Source organism: Mastomys coucha, unplaced genomic scaffold (genome assembly GCF_008632895.1).
Source record: "Mastomys coucha isolate ucsf_1 unplaced genomic scaffold, UCSF_Mcou_1 pScaffold5, whole genome shotgun sequence".
NCBI classification, from domain to species: Eukaryota; Metazoa; Chordata; class Mammalia; order Rodentia; family Muridae; genus Mastomys; species Mastomys coucha.
Window position 1 is genome coordinate 90,909,987 of NW_022196911.1, and position 25,773 is coordinate 90,935,759.

At 51.9% G+C, this 25,773-nt stretch overlaps 1 protein-coding gene across 3 annotated transcripts in view; it reads right to left on the bottom strand.

Annotated features, from left to right (window-relative positions):
* The window catches only part of Itga3 (integrin subunit alpha 3), a 31,404-nt gene extending 6,072 nt beyond the window's left edge, over positions 1-25,332 (bottom strand). Inside the window, exons 1-23 of one of the 3 annotated variants that reach the window (XM_031354466.1) lie at positions 24,637-25,332; positions 17,005-17,132; positions 16,524-16,603; positions 14,479-14,728; positions 11,815-11,901; positions 11,216-11,423; positions 10,594-10,790; positions 8,843-8,931; positions 8,607-8,743; positions 8,358-8,444; positions 7,414-7,481; positions 7,191-7,327; positions 6,699-6,848; positions 6,516-6,613; positions 6,124-6,271; positions 5,849-5,920; positions 5,246-5,325; positions 5,081-5,158; positions 3,834-3,936; positions 3,491-3,673; positions 3,164-3,286; positions 2,381-2,494; positions 1,383-1,481 (exon numbers count right to left, since the gene is read on the bottom strand). In XM_031354466.1, the coding sequence (XP_031210326.1) occupies positions 1,383-1,481; positions 2,381-2,494; positions 3,164-3,286; positions 3,491-3,673; positions 3,834-3,936; positions 5,081-5,158; positions 5,246-5,325; positions 5,849-5,920; positions 6,124-6,271; positions 6,516-6,613; positions 6,699-6,848; positions 7,191-7,327; positions 7,414-7,481; positions 8,358-8,444; positions 8,607-8,743; positions 8,843-8,931; positions 10,594-10,790; positions 11,216-11,423; positions 11,815-11,901; positions 14,479-14,728; positions 16,524-16,603; positions 17,005-17,132; positions 24,637-24,842 (2,922 nt within the window). In that variant the 5' untranslated portion in view covers positions 24,843-25,332. Of the gene's footprint in view, positions 1-1,382; positions 1,482-2,380; positions 2,495-3,163; positions 3,287-3,490; positions 3,674-3,833; positions 3,937-5,080; positions 5,159-5,245; positions 5,326-5,848; positions 5,921-6,123; positions 6,272-6,515; positions 6,614-6,698; positions 6,849-7,190; positions 7,328-7,413; positions 7,482-8,357; positions 8,445-8,606; positions 8,744-8,842; positions 8,932-10,593; positions 10,791-11,215; positions 11,424-11,814; positions 11,902-14,478; positions 14,729-16,523; positions 16,604-17,004; positions 17,341-24,636 lie in introns of those variants that run through there. The other 2 variants (XM_031354469.1, XM_031354467.1) reach the window with 2 other exon arrangements.
* Between the last annotated feature and the right edge of the window lie 441 nt (positions 25,333-25,773).

A 25,773-nucleotide genomic window follows, 5' to 3' on the forward strand; every position in this document is an offset into this window, starting at 1 on the left:
GGGGAAGAAGAGGAGGAGGGGGAGGAGGGGGAGGAGGAGGAGGAGGAAGAGGAGGTCTGTAACATGACTACATTTCCAATCCAGTCCTTTCCCCACCCTTCTTCATCCCATTGACTTACTTTAGGAAATGCACCCTAAAATAAGTCCTTCACCCGCGGGCCATTTACTCCACTTTGTGTATCTCCTATGTATTTCCGCGTATATCCCTTTCCCAACAAATCATTAGCAATCTGTCATATTTCTTCTTCCAACTTAGAACACCCCTCCTTGGAATTTCCTGAATCTCACTTGGACTGGGATAATTTGAAAAGATCTGACAATGAGAGAATATTGGCTTTTCTTTTTCCTGTCCATAACTTTAATTTTTTGTTGTATGTCTACTCCCTTTATTCCCCGGGTGCTCTACACTCTTTCAGTCGTATATATGTGCATTGTTATTGTTCATGATTTATTTGATTGGCTTTGTGAGACAGTCTTGCTATGTAGCCCAGGCTGTCCTTGAGCTCACTAAGTTGCCCAGGCTAGCCTCCAACTTGAGTCAATCCCTCTGCACCTGACTCTAGAGCACTCCATCACAGCCAGCCCTTCTTAATTTTTATTTATTTACTTATTTTATTTTATTGGGGGAGTGGTTTTTTGAGACAGGATCTTCCTATGTAGTCCTGGCTATCCTGGGACTCACTATGACTCAACAGTCCAGCCTTTAATTCACAGAGATCCAAATGCTGGGATTAAAGGTGTGTGCCACCATGTCCTCTCCCCTACCTTTAAAAGTGTGTGTGTGTGTGTGTGTGTGTGTGTGTGTGTGTGTGAGTGTGTGTGAGTGTGTGTGAGTGTATGTGAGTGTGTGTGTGTGTGTGTACATCTATGTGTGTGTCCCCTGTGTGCCCTATTGGAGGCCAGAGATCAATGTTGGATGTCTTTCTCTATCATTCATTCTCTACCTCTTTAAAAGGTGCAATATCTCTCAATGAACTAGTAGCTATTTTGTCTAAATTGGCTAGCCAGCAAGTCCCCAGGGTCTCCCTGTCTTCACTGATCTATAGCTGAAGTTATAGGCATGGGCCAACATGCCCAGCTTTTAACTGGGGACTTGGGTGCTGAGGATCCAGATTCAGGTTTTCACGCTTGTTGATCAAGGCCTTTGCCTGCTGAGCCATCTTCCCAGCCCCTCACTTTTAGTTCTGAGGCAGAATATCAGTAAGTTGCTCAGGTTGGCCTTGAATTCACTATAGCCTAGGCAGACCTGGGACTTAATGACTTCTCTTATTCTGTCTCTCAAGAAACTAAGGTGGCAGGCCTCCAGCACCAGGACCAGCACCAGTGTCCTGTTAGAGATGCTCTGGCCTGAGGCTGCTGCCCCTGTTAACACACCTACTTACCCATGTGGTCTTGTTCTCCATGTTGATGGTAGGGATGCTGGTTCTCAGGAACAGGGTAGCCCAGCCATCTACCCTGACTCTGTCAAAGTCCTTGTAGTCCTACCAAGAAGACAGAGGGGTCAGAACTAGCAGCTGAAGTCTCTCTTGACCTCCCTCTTGACTCTACACTCTCTACCCACTTCAGACAGCACCCTCAAAGGATCTCTCCCACACACACAAATACCTGCCATTCATTCACTCCTCTGTGCACTGGGTCCTGTGCCGATGCCAAGACACAGCAGAGACAGGGAAGGTCATGGTCTAGGTCAGGTTCGTGGACTAAATCTATCCGGCACCTGTTTCTGGTAGATGGCCACGCCCCTTCATCTACCTAAGGTGACTTTTGTGGTCCAGTGTCAGAAACTGAGTAGATATGACAGAAACCAATCATACAGGCCAGGAAGATTGATAGTCTAGTCTTAAGAAAAGGTTAGACTAGGTAGCAAGAGAGGGCTGCTATAAGCGTAACCATAACCCATCCGAGCAGGACAGGTGACTCAGGTAACTTCCGGGAAAGACTTCGGGGAAGATGACTCCAGCTGCTGAAGTTAGCTAGGATCTCAGTGATGAGAAGCCAAGGTTGCTGGAGACCTTGGTGGCTGTGTAGGGAATTCATACACAGACAGAAAACAAAACAAAACAAAACAAAACAAAAATCCTGGCATTCCAGTGGGAGGTGGAGGGACACCAAGGGCAAAGGCACAGAGATAGAATGTAAAGGACACATAAAAGGTCATTTTGGAAGTATCACACATTCACACACATACACACAACCATAACACCAATGTGGCCACAGTAACAGACACACAACTGTGCAGAACATGATACTGTTTCACACACACACACACACACACACACACACACACACACATACACACACACACCCTGGCTTCAATCCCTCCCTGTCCATCTCCTCACCCAAGTGGATTACCTCAAAGGCCTCCAAACCTAGCACTAACCTCAATGAAGGTACTGTTCCACACCCGCGCCTTCACGGTCACATTGGTAACGTTGGCGGCATCTGGAAGGGGGCACTCCAGCCACACGCAGCGGGCGTGGCCATTGGAACAGGTCTGAGGTGGACAGGTGGACAGACGGGGGACAGCCTGAGTCTCTAGACCTGATGCTGGCTCCTTACCGTCTACCCTCCTAGACTCCGTCCCACCCTGGAGTGACGAGGGGGTCTGTTCATTGCTTTGCTCGTTCACATGCCTCTACTTCACGAATATACATTCAAGATGGACTCTTGGGCCAAACTCTTCTGACTCAGGGAACACAAACATGAAGCATAGTTCCTGCTCAGGCTGGCAAGGGGCAGCCTTAGAAACTCTCCCAAGCCAAGGATGTTGAGTGTTGTCTGTTGTCTTGGGATAGATACCCCTGCAACCTCTCTAGCCAGTTAGGCTTCCCCTCGGTCCCCATATTTTCTTCTTATCCTCTTCCTGCATAGACCACTCTGCTCTACATACACATCCTCCCCACACCAAATGCCCAAGCACAGGGTGTGAAGCCTTGGAATCTGTCAGCACTTCCTCTTTGGGACCACTGTGTTGGATGCACCCTAGGTTAGGGGGTAAGTCTGTTTCTCTGTCAGGAGGCTCTTGAGGCCCAGGTCTACAGCACTGGTCCAGACTGGTGTCTCTGTGGAAGTGGCCTCTATCACCCTTGCTTGTGGGGCCCTGATGCCCATGCGCCTTGTGCCAGGCTGTGAAGTCCTCCTTGCCTCTGCCCTGGCCACTCACCAACACAGTCTCAGACTTGGCTTTTTTGGCAGCAGCTAGCGTGACAGGCGGGGAACCCTCATCTCCCCCTGGATCCAGTTGCCTCCGCCGGCGCTGTGGCGACAGGGGTGTGACTCCAGGGTCCTGAAGAGGGCAGAGATATGTTGGGAAGGCAAAGAGAGAGAGAGAGAGAGAGAGAGAGAGAGAGAGAGAATAGCTGATGGGAGACTGGAAAGAGGGAGTAGTCAGGCTCCCAAAGACCACTGGGGCAACAGGGGAAGATCTGGCTTTTCTGCCCTCCGGCAGGCAAACGAGACACACGTGGACCATTCCTGATGATAGACTTACAGAGAGAGTAAGGTTGAGAGGGTTGACAAGGTTTCCAGACGGCTGGCAAGGCCAGGACCCATTGCTATGGATAGTGATCTCCGTCGGGTACAGCAGCCACTTCCCATTGGTAACTTCATACGGCCACTCCAGACCTAGAACCAGTGTGCCCAAGGCTGCCAGCCCATCTCCCACTGGGCTCACCTGTGGACACACGTGACCCATGTATCATGGTTACCATTCTTTGGAAAACCACCCACAACTCAACAACCCCACACCTTTCACTCTTGAACCCCACACACAGAACGGTCTCCCTGTTGTCTTTTGGAAGAGCCGCCAGCCAGGACCCCAGAGGTGCCCTTACCTGGAATTCATATTTGAGGGGACTCCCCACATCCTCCACAGTTTTCATGGCAGCCTCACCCATCACTGTCCCACCAAAGAAGCTCTGCAGCCGATGATTCATCCTGGGTAAGAAGATACCCCAAGTCAAAGCGGACAGGAGGCCAGAGCCCTGCCAGAGGGGACTGCAGTGCCGAGGCATGCTGCCTACAGTGTCCCTGGCACATACACCCCAGTTCTACCATGCCCTAGCTGTGCAGGCTCACACAGACGACTGATCCTTCCTGAGCCTCAGGTTCCTCGACTACAAGGTAGGGTTAGTAATAATTGGTGCAGTGCGGGGCAGTGATGCCAAAATCACTAAGTCTTTGACATCTTTGCACTGTGGGCTTTCAAGGAGGTGGGGGAGGGGCTGAAGAGATGGCCCAGGGGTTAAGGGCACATGTTGCTCTTCCAGAGAACTGGGGTTCAGCTTTTGGTACCATCTGTAACTCTAGTTTCAGGGGACCTGGCACCCTTATCTGACCTTCATGGGCAGCAGGCACACATGGAGCATAGACATACATGCTGTCAAAACACTCCATATACATGAAATATAATAAATCTAAGGAAAAAAATTTAAAAGTTGGAGGTGGCTGAGGAGGTGGCTGGGGGGGCAAAGCACTCATTATGTAAGAGTGAAGTTCTGAGGTTAAATCCCCCCAGAACCCACTTAAAAGCTGAACGCGGTAGCTCACATCTGTAATCCAAGTGCTCCTTACGTGAGATGGGCGGGGGATCCCTGAGACTGGAGGATCCCTAAGGAAACCCATGGGCCAGCTAGCCTGCATGTGCATTCTCATGAATGCAATGGACAACAGCAGAGAAACCCCCTGCCCCACACAAGGTGTAGGTGAGATGCAATATTGTCCTCAGATTGTCCTCTGACCTCCACATGTGTTTCATAGCATGCACACATCTGCATTCTCACACATGCATGTGCTAACATCATATAGACACACACACAAAGGTAAATATCTAGAAAATAAAGTGGAAAAATGAAAGACAGCACAGAGAGACCATCACCTTAGCCCCGGGTGCTAATGCTGCGCCCTCCTGACTGTGTTACAAGGAATACTCATGCAACCAGGATAGCGACCATGGCTATCCAGAAATGATGACCCAGGAGGACCCCAGACCAAGAGAGGTGTCAGGGGAGCTTAGGAAGCTCCTTGACGGTAGGGAAGCGGTGGCTAGGGCACAAAGGGCTGGGAACAGAGTGGTACCCACAAGCTGAGCGAGGCCTGGAGAGTGTAGTCAACCTGCAAAGTCAGGAGCAGGGGCTGCAAGTTATCCTGGTGGCTTGACCTGAGGAGAAAATGCAGGTGGTAAGAAGGAGACCCAGGGTAGGGGCTCATTCATCCCTGACCAGACGACCTTCACTGGGTCACTCACGTGGACAGCTGAAGAAGTGCCGGGAGGGTCCTCGTGTGCAAAGTTACCCCGATGACTTCAAAGGCAATGAGCAGCTCCATCTAGCACAAGGGTCAGGGAAACAGAAAGGAACATTGAGACAAAGCAGAGGGCTATGGCATGGGGAAGATCCAGGCGAGGGGATCTCCAACCCTCCTCCTTATCCATCTCTGCCTCCTATCTCAGTGATAAGATCACTGGACACCATGGCTGCTTTGGGGATCTCTGCCGCTTTTGCGAAACCTTAGGCAAGTTACTGAGATTTTCTAAGCCTACATTTCCTATTCCGTGAAATAGCTATTGTGTTAGGGAAAGCTGAGATGGTACATCAGATAAAAGACATGGCGCTAGTTGCAGGGTGAGCACAACATCAGGGCTCAGCCCAAGTGGTCTCCTTGCTTGTGCCTGCCCTAGAATCCTCCACCGATCCCTAGTGGCTCCATATTTTAGTCTCTGGGCCTCTTCTCACCCCCTGTTGTGCCTTCCCCTCCTCCACTCTGGTTCTTTGCTTCAAGAAATCCCATGAATTGGGCAGGTAAGATGGCTAGAAGCTTGCCAGGAGAGGAGGATGTGGCCAGGTCTCACCCTCTGGTTCCGTTTGAAGGGGTTTCCTAGCTCACACAAGATGGTCTCATTATTAGCTTGGCAGGTCCCAGCCTGGGGAAAGAAAGCAAATAAAGTCAGGGTTATACTTGTCTTTCATCTACTGGGGAGCACAACTAGAAGCCCTGAGGGCTTGTCTACCACCGAGTAGCAGAGGTACCCCAGTTCTGAAAAGGGTCGGCACGCCACAGCAAACGATAATTCAAATAAATGTCATATACAGTGGGGTGCAAATAGCCTGGACAGCGGGCACTCACCGGGCGCACTGAGGACAGTAGCAGAGCGGATGGCACCTCTAGGGTGAGCAATGCCTCGTGAGCATCTTCCCCAGCCCGTTGGCGGCTCGGCGAGTTGGTCACATTGATGCTCAAGAACAGTTTCTTAGTGTCTCTGCTGTATTGGAGCCTGAAGGGAGGAGTCTGGGACTAAGTCAAAAGCCTTACCTCCACTAGGCTCCGCCCCTCGGGCTTTCAAAGCTGGGAAAACCACTGGGGGCCAACCAAGTCATCCCAGGATGTCTTAACCCTGGCTAATTAAAGCCCCTCTGCTCACATCCACCCTACTCATGCCCAGGGAGGCCTTGCCCGAGTTCTGTCAGCCAGTGAGGCCCCGCCTAGCCCTTGACCAATCAGGGTCTCCCAAATACCACCTGCTTAGAGGCTGCAGATGCTCAGACACGAAGGCTGCTCGCATCTGCAGGTTGCTGTCGCACTTGTTGTCTGGCCCGCACTCTTTCTGGAAGTGGACCTGGGGACAGTGGAAGGAAGGCTTGAGGGGTTGCAACCCACACATCACCTTCTGACCCTACAGCCCTCCTGGAGGGCCTACTCACCTCAGTGTGATTCTCCATAGCCTGTGCCTGGTTGAGGACTGGGTAGGCATCCAGAGACCGCAAGCCCAGCTTGAGGCGATCGGGCATGCGCAGAGGTAAGGAGTAGTTCATGGCAATGACTATAGGACGGAGTTTATCACGGACATTGTCCTGGGGAAGAGGGTGCCATGAATCCTCCCATCTCGTTAAACCCTAGCCAGACTAGGACCCAGGGAGGGGATGGGCTTCTCTCTACCCTAAACCCCTAGTTAAGCTGAACCCCCCACTAATCCAATCGCCAAATTGAGTCCTACCAATTATCCTGCACTGCCCTGCCTCACTGGGACAGGGGTTCCCCTTTACTTTATGGATCTCCAGGTCTATTTCCCCCATAACACCATGATGCCCCAAACTCTGGGGATACCCCTGTCTGTGAGGTTTGACTTAGAGGGACACTGGCCACCTCTCCCAGGGATCTCAGGGCTCCCATCCTCCCCACAGCACCTCTCTCACCATCAGAAGTAACTCCAGTGTCTGACAATGTGTCTCTGGCATGGAGAAGAAGCCGTGGAAGACGGATGACTGGCTGCGGGCAAATCGGAGCCTGGGTGGGCGTCGGTCCCTGTCAGCCTCCAGTGTGTAAGCCAGGGCTGTGGACAGACAGGGCAGTCAGCAGGTGGCCAGGTGAGCATACCCCATCTCTTTCCCACCTGAACACCCTGTGCCCGGCACTCACTGATGTTACGCCTGTAGTTGGGGTTCCCAGCGCTCTGGTTGTAGGCAAAGCACAGCTCCACCTGAACACTGTTGGGGTTCGGGGGAGAATGCACAGCAGGGCCTGGTCACAGTGGGAAGGATGGTCCTGCTTTTCACTCCTGTGCTAGGCAAAGAACTCGGGACCCTTGTGGGGGAATGTGGGGAGTCGACAAAGCTGCGGTGAAGTCTCACAGCTTCTAGAGGTCACCAGCGGGGAAACTGAGGTCCAGGGAGCAGCAGGGTTTGTCTGATGTTATCAGGTGACCGATGGCCCAGTCTAGGTCTTGGGATCTCCAGATCTTACTTTTGTCCCCATCCCCTGATTTTTCAGCTCTACCGCCCCCACCCCCCCACCCCCAGCCCACACCTTTTGCTACCAGACTGATATCCTCAAAAAAAGCCCTTAGGTTCAATACTGGTGTATTGATCTATTAGCAACTGGGTTGTTTGGTGGTGGTGGTGGTGTTTTGTTTGTTTGCTTGTTTTTTGTTTTGTTTTGTTTTACACCTAAGGTATAGCTTCTCATTTAATCATCTCAAGAACCCTGTTAATTGGTTATTACCTTTTTTATAGGTTATCTGAGACTCAGACTAATAATTTGCCCAGGGTGAATCTCCCTCCCCATGCCTATCCACCTAAGCGCATTCCTTTTCCCCTTCCTTCTATCCCTCACTCTTCAGAGTTCCCTCTGCTCTTCCCGGCCGAGTGGCTGGGCTTTGAGCCCGATGGTCCAATGTTCCTGCACCTAACCTCCTGCTCACACATTAGCTCCTGCAAGGAGCTTTGACTTTAAATGAGATTGGATAGGGAAGATGTTCCTGACCCTAGAATCCAGCGGCTGATGGAACATCAAGCGTGTCCAGGGAAGGGCTTAGGGCCTGAGGCCTAAGGAGAGGGTAGCAAGAGCTGGGCTGACAGTCTCACCAGGAAGTAGCTGTACAAAGTGAGGGGTCCAATACAGCTGGCCTGGCCACCAAGGTCCTGTGGAGGATATTGATGACAGGCCGGGCCCTGTAGTAACAAGAAAACAGGCAGACATCAGTATTTCCTGCCTACCCCAGGCCAGGGCTGGGGTTCAGGTTTCTATGGATCCCTGTGGAAGGTGGGCAGAGCTGAAGCTCCAGGAAGATGAGGGTGGAGGAGGGACATGACCCTGCCTGCCTCCTAGCTCACCGCAGCAGCACAATGTGGTCCGACAGGCTCCCTACTAGCAGGTCTGGGTAAAAGTTTTCATCCACATCCATCTTCCCACTCAGAGAGTAGCCGAAGGTGGCCAAGCCAGGCAGTCCTAGTTTCTCTCCATGGATGATCTGAAGCCAAGAGGAAGTGGTAGGGATTGGCTCTGAGACATGTCTGGAGGAGGGGACCCGGGGAACAGGGATATTGGACTTGTCCCCACCCATTCATACCTGCTGAGGCTGCCTGAGGAGCCCCACAGAACTGCTATGGTAGATGTATACTTTGCCCAAGCCCTCAAATGGGGCTCCCACGGCGATGTCTGGGAAAGAGGGACAGGGCAGAGTCACTAGGCATACCTGGCTCCACAGCTCTTTCACTCTCTGCTCCAGGCCACAGCATGGCGGTGACCTCACCATGGTGGTGACCTCACCCTGGCAGAAGTGTTCAGAGCAGCCAAGAAGGAACCTCAGAGCTCCAGAGCTCTGGTGGCAATGGAGGCTCAGGAAAAGGGAAGAAAACTCCCTCAACACCACACAGCAGGTGAGCGCCACAGACAGAGCCATGCACCACAGTTCCCCAGCAGAACCCACTGGTTCTCACTTTCCATATTCTCCACCCCCAACAACCACCTCTCTGGATACCTTGGTTCTTCTAAATGACATTTGCTATCAAGACCAGAAAAGAAGCCATTCCCGTTGATAACCACCAGCACAGTGTTCACAGCATCCATTTCATTTAACCCTTAGGAGAACGTCATGCGCTTGAGTGTGTGTGTGTGTGTGTCTGTGTCGGGGGGGGTGGGGAGGTGCTATCCTGTACTATTATTTACTCCCTTTATACATAAACAGGCTCAAATCCCAAGGTCACACAGCCAGGAAACTGGATCATGCGTACAACACTACAGTGGATTTTGCTTCAGTATAAGGGAACTTCACACGTCAAGACTTTTAAAATGCTAAGCAATGCCTCCTCAAATAAACTCAACACATTTGATGATCTCAGTCTTGGCTGGACTCATCAGCTACACTTGATCTGAGGCTGGGGTGACTGGAAAACATGCCAAGGACAGTGAACAGACCCGAGGCTGAAAAACCTGACCCCCCCTCGCAGGGCAGTGGTAGCACACGGCTTTAATCCCAGCACTTGGGAGGCAGGAGCAGGCAGATTTCTGAGTTCAAGGCCAGCCTGGTCTACAGAGTGAGTTCTAGGACAGCCAGGGCTACACAAAGAAACCCTGTCTCAAAAAGAACAAAAAACAAAAAAAAAAACAAAAACAAAAACAAACAAACAAAAAAACCCCCGAGCCCTCCATGGGAAGTCCTTGGGCCTGTGGGCTGACCTCTCCAGCATCCATGTCTGCCTTTGAGAAGCTTTGCCTCCTTTGGCTCTCAGCTGGGTTCTGGGAAACTGAGATTGTCAGAGAACTGACTTTTGGTAAGGTAGATGTTTCTACAGTAATTGGACTCATGTCGTAACATGTCCTCCCTGTGACTTCTCCTTGGGTCTGATTGTATTGTCCCCGGGTCGTCCCACAGAACACTGACAAGGGGATGGCACTATACCTAGGGCTCCCTCGTTGTGCCAGCCCTTTCTTATCACCTGATATGGTACATTTTTGACCCCACCTCCCCAGGTTTCCTAGCTGCTTCCATCCCATATGCCCCACCCACAAAGAGTCACCCTCCAAAGCTACACCTCCCATCTTACCCCCACTGTGACCCAAACAGAAAGCCCAAAGCCCCGTTTCCCCTGCCTGGCTTTCAGAGCATTCACCAGCTTGTCCCCAGTGTACGCTTTGGTAGTGTACATGACATTGCTCCTGTGCTCACACTGTATGCTATGCCGATCTCTCTACTGTGCACTCTCAACCCAACCCACTTATCGCCCTCTATACATTGCATCTTTGAGCTGTGAGTCCTGTCAAGCGATGCAGCTGGTGCTCAGTCAATGAGGGTTCCAAAGGACGGACACTGGCTCCTACCCTGGAATCCATCCTGGTTGATGTCACCAATGCTGGCTATAGAGACGCCAAAGGCAGAGCGACTGGGGCCATGAAGCAGGAGGGATGGTTGATCTGGGAAGGATGTGCCTGCCTGGTTCATGAAGACATAGACGGCACCCCCTACCTCCTCCTTCCGTTCGAAGTAATAGGGAGCACCCACCAGGAGGTCCTGCCACCTGCACAGGGGAAGAGTGGGGATGGAAGTGTGAAGCTGGCCCCTGATAGGCATTGCAAACGTCATCTGCTGGGCACAATTTTGCCAAGGGCCATGCAACTGAGCAAATGACCACAGTCCATGAGAAGGCCAGAAAGACCCACCAAACAGAAAACACATGTCACAGAGAAATCATGCAGGCAAAGATCACACCCCACCCCCCACCCCACCTCCCTACCTCACTGGCACCTTATGAATGTCAGGGACAGACAAGCAAGCACAAGTGTCATGCAAATGACATGCAAATGCAGACTCCCTTAAGGTGTGATTGAGACCTTGAAAACAGTGAACCCAAAGCTTCTACTTCCCTGATCTAGCTTGAGCAAGCCTGCTACCCCCCACCTTTCCCCCTGGCCCCAGAGGATGCCCGTGTCCCTGGAATCTCACCCATCATTGTTCAGGTCTGCCAGGGCAATGGCACTGCCAAAATAAGCGCCCACCTGCGTGCCCTTCAGCACCTGCCTCCTCCGCAGGTCTCCACCTGACTCTTGTTTCAGCAGGAAGACAGCGCCCATATGTTGGTGCCGTGGGGCACCCGTCACAACAGTGATGTCCGTGGGATGTAGGATGGCGCTGCCTACCTGCACCGTGTACCCTGGGATGGGGGGGGGTAGTGTTCAATCAAAGCCCCAGTAAATCTGGCCCCTTCAATACTGAGCATATATCCTCCTTGTCCACCTCTATTATTTTCTATTCCTCTAGGCCAAGTTGAGTAATCCAGTGGGCCACAGATCCAGTCGGAGTCTGCCTTGCACACTGGGTTTTGAGCTTCGAGATGGAACTGACTTTGCATCTGAAAGCTTAAACCATGTGCAGAGTCTCGCTCGCATGCAGGCGGTGCTCAAGAAGTGTGTGAACTAAATGCCCCAAGTCACATCTGCCCTGTAGTGTCACCCCACAGCACACGCCAGGGGTAAAAGGGCCAATGTGTTAGGGATCAAGGTGGCTCTTCCCATCCTGCAATGGGCCACCAGCACTGGACTTACCAATATAGAGGTTTCCCTGGTCCTCTGAGCCCTTGTAGCTATATTCAGATAAATCCCAGTCCTTCCGCTGAATCATGTAGCTGTTTCCTGCAGAAAGATTGGGGAAGGGGAGCAGGAAGTCACTGGCTTTTCTTCCACCAAACCTACCTCCCCATAACAACAATAATGTGTGTGAGCAATGCGCACGCCTCTCAGCTTTTGGCATGTAGTGCTTTATGTGATTATAAGTATGGGTGTTTTGCCTGCATACGTCTGTGCACCACCACTTCCTGGTTTTGTTATTGTTTATTTTCTTTTGTTTTGTCTTGTCTTGTTCTCCAAGACAAGGTTTCTCTCTGTAGCCCTGGCTGTCTTGGAACTCACTCTGTAGACCAGGCTGACCTTGAATTTTCAGAGATCTACCTGCCTCTGCCTCCTAAATGCTGGGACTAAAGGCATGCGCCACCATTGCCTAGCTGATAAATCGCTTCCTCTTTGAGAATGTTTTTGATATAGGAGGTGGATGGGTGGGATGGGGTTGGAGAGATGGCTCAGTGGACAAAACACTGGCTGCTGCTCTTCTAGGAGACCCAGGTGTGATTCCCAATACCAACCATAGCACACAGTGGTCTGTAACTCCAGTTCCAGGGGATGGGACAGGCCCTGAGCTCATGATCCTTAGGCCTCCGCCTCTCAGCCTATGGCATGTAGTGCTTTATGTGATTATAAGTATGGGTGTTTTGCCTGCATATGTCTGTGCACCACCTGCATGCAGTTCCAGTAGAGGCCATAAGAGGGCGTCAGGTCCCCTGGAGTTAGAGTTAGAGACAGTTGTGAGCCAGGTGCTGAGCCATCTCTCCAGCTCTTTAAGCAAGGATCTTGAGACAATGAAATATTCTGTAACCTGAAAAGGGCAGTCCGGGAAGTACTGGCCAAGACACTGGTTTTAGCTTATGATGCATGAAAAGAGAATGTGGAAGGGCAGAACATTTCATTTGATCCTGTTTGTTTTTAAGAAGATAAATACTAAAAATAAGGGACTGGAGAGATGGCTCAGTAGTTAAGAGCACTAACTGCTCTTCCAAAGGACTCAGGTTCTATTCCCAACACCCACATGGCAGCTCACAACTGTCTGTAATTCCAGTTCCAGGGGATCTGACACCTTCACACAGACACACATCCCCGAAAAACACCAACGCACAAAAGTGTGGAAGGAGTCCTAAGACATTGTGAACGCGGGAAAAGGGATGAGGGGGGTAGAGTGATAGGGGGACTTTCTTTTTCATTTTTTTTCCCCTCCTTAATTTGAGGTACTGAGGGTTGATTTTTTTTTTTTAATCCTGAAACAGGGTCTTGCTAAGTTACCCATGCTGGACCTGAACTTACTGTATATCCTAGGCAGGATTATGGAATGCTCCTGCCTCAGGCTCTGAATAGCTGGGACCACACAGTGCCACTGGGACTAGCCATTTTTGCCCTTGCTTCTAACAAATCCTTAGCTAAGATTTTAATGCTGCTCCAGAATCATGTTTGTGAAAGTTCCCAGAGGTTGAGCTGACGTCAGATGGGTCACAATCCAATCTAGGTTTCCTAATTTATTGTTGGCTTTCTCTAAGACAAAGTTTTTAATTAAGTAAAATGGGTATAAAATGCTGTGTCACCTGAGGACTTTAGAAATGCTAAATAAATATGTGTATGTTATATAATATATAACATTTATATATTATGTATAATTTTATATTATATATATTATATATTTTATATATAATTTTAGCACTTGGGAAATAGAGACAGGAGGATTACCTTAAGTTGGAAAATAGCCTGGGCTACATAGAAAGTTCATAGTATGATCTACCACCCCTCTCTCTTTCTCTCTCTCTTTCTCTGTCTCTCTCTGTCTCTCTCTGTCTCTCTCTCTGTCTCTGTCTCTTTGTCTCTCTCTGTCTCTCTCTCTGTCTCTGTCTCTCTCCCTCTCTCTTTCTCTCTCCCTCTGTCTCTTTCTGTCTCTGTCTCTCTCTCTTTGTCTCTCTCTGTCTCTATCTGTCTCTCTCTCTCTGTCTCTCTCTGTCTCTCTCCCTCTCTCTCTCTCTGTCTCTGTCTCTCTCTGTCTTTCTGTCTTTCTCTCTCTCTGTCTCTCTCTCTCTGTCTTTCTCTCTCTGTCTCTGTCTCTCTCTCACACACACACAAGTGGTTTTCAGATTGCTTAAGATAATATGTGTAGGGATCTGGGGAAATAGTCAGGGAAGTTTTTGCCATGGAAGCATGAGAACCTGAATTCAGATTCCCAGGATCCATACAAAAGGCCAGGCACAGCATCACGTGTCTATAACCCCAGCTCTGCCAGGGTAAAAACAGGCAAATCCATGGTGCTCACTGGCCAGCCACTTCCCTCCTGCTGCATCAGTGAACTCCAGGTGTACTGAGAGACCCTGTTTCACAAAATAAAGTGGAGAGCAACTGAGGAACTAATGCCAACCTCTGGCCTCTACAGCCACATGTGCACATGTGTACATACACAGAAGATTTAAAGATAGCACATGTAAAACCACCAACACACAGAGAGTGCTTTAATACTGCTATTGGCCTGGGGCCCTGACTCTTATGACTCTGACCCTGGATGGTCTCAACTGGCTGTGGCTTACTGACGGGTGGTCTCTGTTGTACCCGCTTCTCCCAGGTCCCCACCTTTCCAGTTGTAGGCACCAGGGGCACCGAAGTATACAGTATTCTGTGTGAAGCCACCGCTGGTGCCCAGCTGGCACATGCCGGTCTGCAGGTAGTCAGTATTGCTGTTACACATCTCGTTGTGGTATGTCTGCCAGTCATCGCCAGGGTCGAGCTGTAGGTCATTGCCACGCACATAGCACTTGCCCACCATGCGCCGCTGGTCTTCTAGCCCAGACCACAGCACCTTGGTGTATCGATGGGCACAGACCTAGGGACCCACAAACACACACATGGCATTTAGCCAAGATTAGGGAACCCATGGCAAGCTATAGCTCTCAGCCTGTACACTGCTGGCTTTGTGAGCCAAGGGCCAAAGTGGAAGTCTGGCTTCCTTCTCTTCCTATAGGTATGCTGAGACCTGTACCTTTCTATCCATTATACTGGAATCAAGGGTCAGGTGCAGACCGGGGGAAGCCAGAGGCATGGATCTGAGAGCAGCTTAGAGATCTTGGTGAAAGGAATTGGAGGATGAGGGAATGTGGGACTTAGGCTCCTGGGTCTAAAAGGAGTTGTGTACAGAGAGATTAGGGGACTCATTTCTCTTGTCCTCAGATAACCCTGTTGTTTAACAAAAGGGTTATTTAAAATTAGTAATAATAATACTAATAGCATTAAAGAAGCACACTGAACACTTTTTTGTTTGTTTGTTTTGAAGACAGGGTTTCTCTGTGTAGCCCTGACTGGCCTGGAACTCACTCTGTAGACCAGGCTGGCCTTGAACTCAGAGATCTGCCTGCTTCTGTGCTACCACCACCCAGCTCAGCTAACGCTTACTGAGCACTTACTATACACCAAGCACAAGCACACAAGCTCTGCTCATATAGCAACTCTCATTTTTTTTAATCTTATTTTTTGTATGGAGGTATTTTGCCTGAATGTATGTCTGTGTACCATGTACACACTTGGTGCCTGCAGAGGGCAGAAGAGGGCATCAGATTGCCAGGAACTGGAGTTGAATCCAGCATTAGGAGGCAGAGGCAAGCAGATCTCTGGATTTGAAGCTAGCCTGGTCTACAGAGTGAGTTCCAGGCAACCATGGCTACACAAAAAGTGCTCTAAATTAGCCCCTGGGCTCTACAGTATCTAGAAACAAGGGGCACTCTTGTTTATTCGCTTCTTCTGTTACATCCCAGCTTATAAGTATTACCAGCATTCCACATGAGCTTATCTTTAGGCACTGCTAAATTTCTGGTACTTCGAACACAGTAGGCGCTAGCTAAATATTGGTTGACTGGGTAAGGAGCTTATCCTAGAGTCTACAACCACTTAAACAAATATCTAGACACACACCCACAAACACCAGGGGGTACAAAAGGGTGGTCTCATGAACTGATTGACAACCTACAGCCTACAATAGCGTTCTCGGGACAGAAATCACCACAGCAGTGATGATGATAGGAGTGGTGACTGCTCAGAGGTGGCACAGAGAACTTTCTGGAGTGATGTAAGTATGCTCTGTTTCATGGGTGTTACTGGCATAGGCTTATCATGGGTCAGAGCTCATAGAAAATTAAGGTTTGCCCTTTTCCCTATATGTAAATTTTATATAAACCTAAATAATGTCTGTCCAGGACATAGAAATTGAGATCCTGAGAGCTGACATTGAAGAACTGTCAGCAGCTGAAGGTGACAATTGACAGCAGGGAGTGGCACTCAAATCAGTGCCAGGGTGAGCCCAGGCCATCAGGGCTGCGCCTCTTCCGGCAGCCAGCCTCCCAGGAAGGAACGCCTGCCAGCGCCCAACTGCCCGGGGCACTCTCTGCCCTTTCCCACGGATGGTGAGCATCCATGCAGGTCACACAGGACCCATGCCATGTCCAGCCTCCGGAGAGTCCCAGACAACCCTCTCCCCAGAGTGCAAGGATCAGGGAACACACAGGCTTATAAAGACATGAGGCCACAGAAGCGGACATTTGCAAAGGCCCCAGCCATCACAGAGGATCCCCGACTCCCTTCTGCTGTTCTCCCTGGCTCAGAGACAATGATGCTAAGTGTTCGCTTACCAGGACTCTACCTGCAGGGCCCTGGCTGGCCACAGTCACTCCAAGCCACATGTCCTCAATAATGTGATGGTCAGGGTCACCTGCAAAAATGGGAGGGATCATGAGCTCGGGTCCCTCATTCCATACTCCAGCATACAAAGCCTCCTGGGAGCAGCAGCTCTCTGTCCTCTTACGTCCTGTCTCTCATTGCTCCGAGCTCACGAAGTATGACCTTCCCTTTTTTCCTGCTCCTCTTCCCGGATGAACATAAAAGAAGTCAGCTTTGTTTTTGAGCCAGGGTCTCCATATACATCACAAGCTATTCTGGAACTCACTATGGAGCCCAAGCTAGCTTTGATCCCACTGTCTTGTTGCCTTAGCTTCAAGTGTTAGAAAAACAGGCAGGAGCCACCATGTCTTGCTAACAAGCTAGCCTCATATCTCCTCTATGGGCTCCCTCTGCCAGGCTCCTAACTTAGCTCTGCCCTCAGGCTCTTCTTACTTTTCTCTGAGATGTCCATCCGTTCACAATCGTTCTTGAGGGCAGTGAGGGGACACAGGTACACAGCACCAGTCCGGTTGGTATAGTCATCATCCACAGCGAGGTCTCGGGGAGCACCGGCCAGAAGGCTGGAAAAGGAAGGCAGGTGGGTTGGCCTGACTTTACAAGTCTCCCTCAAGTCAGCTTGCAAATCAGTAATCTCTGGGCATGGACTCCATACCATGTTCTGGGGATAGGACATCGATAAGCCTTGCCTCTGTCTTCCAGGAGAGCCTACCACAGAGGAAGGTGGGCCAGGAAACACACACTCGGTTAGGATCTCACGGAGAAAGCATGGAGGTCTATACACAAGGTGCCCTGGCCTCACTGTAAGGACAATGGCCAGGGGTCACCCAGTGAAAAAGAAGAGGAAGGGCACCAGAGACAAGGGTACAATATGTATAAGGGCCAGGAAGCATGAGCAACCCAGTGATTCAGGCACCAGCCCTCTGGACAACCGGAACCCACGAAGAATATTGGGGGAGGCATACAAGCCAGTACAAAGGCGAGAGGAACCACAGAGGGACCCTAGGCAAGGCAGCAACAAGATCAAATCTGTTTTTTGTTTTTCTTTATTTCATTCTCTTTTTGAGACAGGGCCTCATGTAGCCCAGGCTAGGATACTCCCTATTCAACCAAAGATGACCTCGGACTTCTTTTTTGTTTGTTTTTTGTTTTTCAAGACAGGGTTTCTCTGTATAGCCCTGGCTGTCCTGGAACTCACTCTGTAGACCAGGCTGGCCTTGAACTCAGAAATCCACCTGCCTCTGCCTCCCAAGTGCTGGGATTAAAGGCGCGAGCCACCACTGGCCAGCGACCTGGGACTTCTGATCCTCCTGTTCCCACCTTTCATATGTTGGATTTACAGGTATGTGCCGCTGTGCCCAGTTTTAGGTAGTGCTAGGAATTTAATCCAGAGCTTCCAGAGCAAGCACTAGATAAGCATTCTGCCAGATGAGGTACATCCCCAGCCCAGATCTGGACTTTTGAAGGAACCCTTTGGCCTCAGAAGTAAAGGTAGTTGTGAAAGAATGGCAGTTATGGGTTTGAGGGCTGGGGGGGCATCAGAGAAGGCAGAAGAGAAAATCTGTGTAAGGATGGATGGGTTGTTGGAAGCTGGATCTCCTCTTGAAACCATCAAGCACTTAGCTCTGGGAGGCGCAGATTTCCAGGTGAGCTGAGTGATGCCGCCACTCGCCCCACCCCCCACCTGGAGACAGGCACATCAGTATGAGGTGGGGCTGGATACAGTATGAGGTGGGGCTGGATACCAGTGTGGCCCAAGAACTGAGTTCTGTGATGGGAAGTGGACAGGAGCTATCTGTCACCTTATCCTCAGAATCCATCTTTGGGAACACCAAGAAATTCCCACAAGGGGGGCCAAAACGCTGGAGCCCCATTCCACATCAAAAGGGTGACTTAGGCAGGGCAGACAGGGGATCAGTCCTGAAATCCCTATCTCAGACAATCCCTGGGTATTTATAAAAGAAAATCTCCAACTACCACAGGCTAGGCAGATAGTGTCTGGAGCAGCCCAGCTTCAGAATCAAGTTTTTTCTTGTATCTTCTCCCTATCAATATTCTTCCTAGAACATCCCTCCTATCAATATTCAATATTCGTCTTAGAACATGCCCTCAGCACCTTCCTGTCAACTCAGCTGCCTGGGTAGCAAGCAGCACGTCCCAGGTGCCCCTCTGTTTAGCCCAGCAATGCTGTGGCCCTGAGGCTCCCAGGCTCCAGGCCTCTGGCCAGTCTGGAAGTGCTGAGCAATGGCTGTTCCCTGCTCTGGACCTGGGAGTGAGGGCTACAGGGAGTAGGCAGGGCAGGGCAGGGCCCAGGCATGCTGGGGCTTGGGGTGTCTCCACCTAACAAGGAGTCAGGAATGCATTGCCTGGAGGTACTAGGAAGTGGGTGGACCTGGATCTCACGTAGGCAGCTCAGACATCACCCTCAGTGGCCGCTCTTCCTAAGGGCAGGCACAAAAAGCTTCCCCAAACAGAGTAGTGTTCTGAGCACCCTAGGGAGGGATAAGGGAAGAAATATACCAGCCAGACCATTAGCGAACCTCTGGGCAGGCTAGGGAGGGTACCTGCCTGACTACCCTGGCTCACCACAGGTACACACCCACCCCCTGGCATGCTTGACAAAGAAGAAAGGGCCTGTGGGGAAGGACCACCTCAGCCTGAGCTAGGGCCCTGCTTCCAGAGTGATTTCCTTTCCCTGAGAGTCTTGAGTGTCTTATCTACAAAATGGGAATCCCAGATGAACTCTCTGTTCCAGGATCTGGGGGGAAGGGGGTGGGGGGGGGAATTCATTCCTGCAAAAGGACTCTCTAAGAAGGCACCCAGTGGGCACATGAACACGATTGCTCTGGATTTTTTGTGGTACCAGCGCTGCCCTGAGCTCGGCTCCACACTCTCCAGGGACCCAGGAATTCCAATACTGCAGGTTAGGGAACCTGACCCACAGAAAAGGACAGACTACTTCATTGTTTAGAAGGAATGAGGGCTGAACAGAAGTAGAACTTCCACATCCTGAGGATAACAGGCAGTCACTGGGGGAAGGGAGGGATAGGCCTAGTGTCTGAATGAAGCTCAGAGTTGGTTGGAGGGGGGTGGGTACAATGAGCCTGTAGGCTTCCAGGGGATGAAAGGGCGCTCTGGGGAGCATGCAGTGTATAATGTATGTACTACCATCATGGCTGCCACTGTCCTGCCTAACTTGTCTATCTGGAGGTGTCTGAGGAGCAGGGTCTCCGTGCCTCCCAAATCTGTCTCCACTAGGAGGGAACTGAGGGAGGGAGGGACCTCTCCTCTTAGCTTCCTGAGGTACGGAACAGGCAGAGCTGAGCACAAACCATGGCTGTATTAGCATAAGACTCCATACAGTCTTCGAATTCCTGTTCTCGTGGGGTGCCAGCCTTGTGCCCACTGGTGGGGACTGGGGAGGGGCCAATTCCCTAATCCCTAGGCTCCTCCCTCCCGAGAGATTCCAACGGGAGCTCCCCCACACCCTTTGGAGTATTTTTAGCTCCTACTTGGCCCACTCAGAGGCCCTTTAAGGCCCTCTGGCTCCCAGCCCGGGATGCAGTGGTCTATAGCCAGAGGCCTGCACACAGATGGAGGAAGGGGGTTCGGGGTTAGGGTTCACATTCCTCCTGCCAGAGCCAGGTATGTGTAAGGTCGGGGCTAGGGAATCCCCAGACTGGACCAAACCTTCGTGGTATGTAAATTAAAATGTAAAGTACTACGAAATGATATTGGGTCCAGATCAAAACAACAACAACAAACAACAAATCTAAAAACGGACCTCCTCCAGATCACCACTAAATCCACCTCCCAGCCACAGTCAGAGGGAGCAAAGACAAGTGGAGATGGCTAGACAGAGCTTTTGGGAGATAGGACCTCCCTCTCCTGGAGTCAAGCTGCGGGGGAGGGACGGCAAGCACCCCAGGAAGAAATGGATGGGTGAAATGGAAGACCAAGAGCTCTCAACTGCTCCACCCTTTCATTTGGCTCCAACTAGAAAGCCCCTCCTGGCCTCTGGGGAGCCCCTGAGCTCAATGTGCAAGGAGTGGGACTCTTCTCGCTGCCCAGCCCTCTACACCTCCATTCCTCCCAAGCAGTTCCAAACTAATAGAAGGGCACAGAAAATGCCATTATCTGAGAAGGCCAGAGAATGGGACCCAAGAGAGCTCGGGGCACCAGGCTGGCTCACCCCAAAGAGGAAGAGGCCCTCGGGATTCTGGGAGCGTGGTGGCACTCAAAGAAAGTCTATCTGATTCAACTTCCTCTCGGGGAGGAGTGGGGTGCCATCTATGGGGAGATCTGGGGGAGCCCCCAGTGACTTCTTTGGGGGTCTTGGTTACTTGGATGCAGGCGTGGGAGTAAGAGGTGACTCCTGCCTGGGTAGGAGGGAAGTCTGTTTGTGGATGCCAGCTCTATGCCAGGCTGCCGGATTTAGCCACCTCCCCAGAGGCTCTCCTATAGCTGCTGAAGCTGCTGCCCTTGGCACCCTCCCCTCCCCCTCCTCATGCTGCCCACTCTGCCCCCTCTCCCCTGGTGACTCAGCTCTAGAACCAGAGCAACAGGACTCGAGGGAGGAGAGAAAGACAAAGATGAAAGGAGGACAGGACGGATGACTGTCTTGGCGGGATCTTAGGTGAACAGGATGAAGCTGATGTTCTCACTTCTCCTCTTTCCTGGCTTTTCAGTAGGTACTCCATATTTGACCCTTTGAATTATCTAACCTCAGTCCCTTTCCTGCAATGGACAGGGTCTTACTATGTAGCCTGGTCTATCAGCAAGCTGCCAACCCTCCTGCTTTCCTCTCTGCGTTGTGGTGCATCCCACGGGATGCCAATCCCTCTTTGCTGCTTCTTTTACTGCAACATCAGCCCTCCTCTACCTCCTTCCCATCTTAAAGTCCTTTGGCCTAGAACGGTCACTGGAGAAAGCCAGCAGATAAGGATAAACCACATGCAGGCCTTGTGCCCACAGCCACAGCTGCTGTGCCATTTCTACTGGCACGAGCCACGAAGGCTGCCAGGAACCCGCCCTGCCCAGGGAGCACAGCAGGTGAGCCCTGCAGGCTCCTGCCTACCTTAGGCATGACCTCATTTCCAGGAGCTGCTCCCTCCCAGGTTTCCCAGACACCCTCACTTCCAATGGTGAAAGGGAGGGGAGCCCAGAGGAATCTCCACAGGCAGCCAATGGGGTCAGGCCAGAGCAAGAGGGAATAACAGAGCAGGTGCAGGAAGGGTCGGTTACCACCTCCCAGAGAACAGCTCTTCTCTCTCTGAGGGGGCTCATGCAACAACAGTGAGCCAGATAGGAGGGCACACGCTTTTCATCATAGCGTGGGAGCCAGAGGAAGGCAGAGATAAGAGTTTGAGGCCAGCCTGGTCTACAAATCAACTTCTAGGACAGCCAGAGCTACATAAGAGACTGTGTCTCAGATAGATAGATAGATAGATAGATAGATAGATAGATAGATAGATAGATAGACAGACAGACCGACAGAACTGAAGTGAGTGGTCTATCCATTTGGAGGGAGTTGCCTTTTGTTTTTGTTGGGGGGGCTGTGGCTTTGCTTTTTTTGTTACCTTCAAGGTTTCTCTGTGTAGCCCTGGTTGTCCTGGAACTTGCTCTGTAGACCAGGCTGACCTCAAAGTTACAGAGATCCACCTGTCTCTAACTCCGCAGTGCAGGAATTAACGTCATTCACTACCACCACCTGGCTGCCCCAGATTCTTATTATCAGATATTGAGTTCCGCAAACCTGGGCTATGGGTGGGGTACCCCAGGATAGAGATAAAGAGTCTATCTAGGATTTTTAACCACTTCTGGGCAGAAATCTTTGAGAACATACATAGAAGCTATGCTTTCCCCTCCCTCATCTCCCAGGGACCATGATGGTGCTCTGGGTTCTCTGAGAAGTTAGCAGACCCCAAAGGAAGGACCGTGAGCCACTGCACTCTTCCAAGGGCACTTTGAGACTGACAGAATCTGAGGCTGCAGTTTGACGTATTAGTTCCCTAGAACACTCGGGCAGCTGTTCACATCTGGCTACGCAGCTGGTTATAGTGAATCCCAGCTGCTTCCTCCAAAAGGACGGAGGAGAGCTGAACTCAGTAAGATGAAGACAGAGCTAACACACAGAAGCAGCTCTGGGCAAGGCAGAGAAGACCCATCTGGCCAGAACCACCTGCACTTAGAGGTCTGTGAGTTTCGGTGTTCTCTGCAGCTGCCTGGGGAGGGTAGCAGAAGTTTTTCAACTCGGGTGGGACCCATAGGTGAAGGAAGTACACCTCTACCTAGCTCAGCCCCAGAGCCTACTGGTGTCCCCTGGAGGACTGGACACGCCAGGACCATTCTAGACACACTATCACACTCAAATACCACTAACTCTAAGAAGGTGTGTTCTCCAGGGCTGGGGAAACTAAGGCTCAGGTGTTAGAGCCAGAGCCAAGACACGGCAGCAGGACTGGAACACTCAGCTTCTCTCTCTACAATGCCAAGGTGCCTCTCACAGGCCAGCAGAGATAAGAGAGAGCATACAGATCCAGGTACAACCTCCTTCAGGGGGAAACTGGCCCCTGAGAGGGTAATATCGTCTTCAAGGTCGCAGAACAGAGCAAGATGGAGGTGTTGCAGAATCTCTTCTGTTGTGTTAGTTCCAGCCATGCACCTTCAACATCAGAACATCTGAAAGCTCTGGGCTAGGGGGAGGCCACCGCACTGCTGTAGCAACTATGTATTATCAAAGGGCCTCAAAAAGGTAGAAGGTTAAATCTGCCAGGTCAGGCCTGGAAGGGTGTGGTGGATCCACCTTCTTTGGCTGGGGCCAGGTAGGGTAGAGACTAAGTCCAGGTGGGCAGTACGGACAGGGGCTGGGCCAGCAGGGCAGAGGCAAAGACTGAAGTTGAGTTGGACTTTGAACATTCCAAACGTCCTCAAGTTTCTACAGGCCCCAGTCAGGGCAGGGAGAGGTTTCAACACTTTTACCTTGACTGTGTCTTCTGACTTAGTAACTGTCAGAAGCCGGGTGGGAGTAAATGCCTGGCAGGCCACCCAGCTCAAAAAGGTAGGAGGGGCTTATATGATTGATCATCTGGGCAGTTTCACCTCCTCTGGCCACCCTCTTCCCTCAGCTAGCCAACCTCAGCACACGGAACTCAGGCAGAGAAACCTCAGACACCTGGACATGACCCGTTGGGCATGAGTGTGCCCAGGGAGGGGCAGGTGGCTGGATGCAATCTCCTCCCCTCCTCCACTCTGCTGGGCTCTTCCCGCTTCTTGCAGCTGTTGCAAAGAAGAGTAGAAGAAAAGAGAAAACACCACTTCCCTCTTCAAACCAAAACAAACACACTCAGGGCTGCTGATTCAACATGAATCTGTGGAATGCAGGGAGATGTCTGGTGGGAGTACCCCCACTACTTCCGGGTGGGCTCTGGCCTCGGAGGCTTAAGACAGCGCCTTCTCTGTCTTCTACTGTCCGTTCCTCTAGGGGTCAGAGGGAGCCTCCGGACAGCTCCGAATTGCCCAGCCTCTTCATCACCTCACTCTGCAATGCCAAGCCCTTGAGAAGTGTGGTCCAGCCTGGTTCTGCAGAGGGCGTGGCTGCTCTGGCCGCAGGCTAAATGAGAGGGCTAATAGGGGCTTGAACTCGTCTATTCTCCGGTTCTCTCCAGGAGGAGGGGAAGAGAGACATAATAGGTGTTTAATGTTCTGAGTTCTCCTAGCCCAGGGTGAGAAGCTAATGTTAGGTACTGGATTCTCAGGGTGCTGGGCAACAAAGACCCTACTTCCGAAGATGTCTGAAGCGTGGAGCGGCCGCGTCTAGACAGGTTCTGGCCAGGTCAGCACTTGCCATGATTACTGCCCCCCACGCCCCATCCTCCACTTGCCGCCAAGCTCCACAATCGGAGGGCTGCCGTCGTACCCGCCCTCTTAATCCTGGCTCACAAGGAGAGGCCAGCAGCAGCAGGCCTGGAAGTCAGCGGGCCCAGGGCTCCAGTTTAGCTTAGGTCAGGTATCCGCGCACATACCCCTCTCTCTGCACCCCACCTCACCGCCTCCAGGCTGACTTACAGGTAGCGCTGCTGTCGCTCAGTCTGCCGATGGAGGGCGACCGAGTAGCCAAAGAGGCTACCGGGGTTCACCGCCTCCTTCACCACCAGGAATCGGGTGTCCAGGTTGAAGGCGAAGGCGACCCGGCCGCAAGCCGCCACCATCAAGGCCAGGGCGCGGAGCATCCAGCCAGGGGCGTGGGGTATGCGGCGGGGGCCGGGGCCCATGGTTGCGGGCCGGGCCGGACCGGGCCGGGCGAAATCGCTAGAGGGCTCAGCACCGGGAGTGACGAACGGTTCACCTGCTCCAGGCGCCGCCAGAGGACACCCGAGCCCGCAGAGCGGCTGCACCGGGAGGCAGGCAATTTTTTTTTTTTTTTTTGCCCTAGTCCGGGTCACTTTCACGTCTGCTCGGGGTGCTCCTCCAATCCGTTTTCCAGATCCGTGGGTCTACTCTCACGTTGGTCCGGTGGACCGGTCACCATTCCCGGCTCCGGGCACCCCGCACCCTAGATGGTCCCGGCCGCGCCCCCTTGAAGGTGTTAGCTCTTTGGACCTCGGCTAGGTGGAGGATCTAGAAAGGCAAGCCCTCGATCTCCAGGAGGGCAGGAGGGAGGGATCCTCCCCGGCTCGCGCCCCGCCTCCCCACCGCCCAGCCCCGCACCTCCCCACCTTGCGCGCCCAGTCCCGGCTCCGCTTTCCTTCCGGGGAAAGAGAAAAGGTCCCCGCTCGGCCGCCGCCTCTTAAAGGGGCAGCGCCGCCCCTCCCTCTCCATCATTCCTATCGCGACTCCGCCCTCTCTCTCAGACACCTGTCGGGAACCCTTAAAGCTTGGATTTCCCCTTCCAGCCGCGAGCTTCTTCTTAGGAGTGTCGCCTTCGGTACCAGACGGATTGGACGGGCGGGGCCGGAGGTGGGATTTGCCTGTCGCTCCCGGGCGGCTGCAACTGGAAAAGGCCGTTCGAGGCACGGCCAGCACCGCGATCCCCGCTGGACAAACCAGGCGTTGGCTCTTCGGGGACCGGTTATCTGTGTTCAGCTGCCTGGAATGCGGACCTCCGCAGCGCTGCGAGTCCCTAAGAGATGACTGCGGGTCTCCGGACTTAACTTCTTCGTACTAAGTGCCCTCAATGTTATGTATGAAGGAATATTTCTCCTG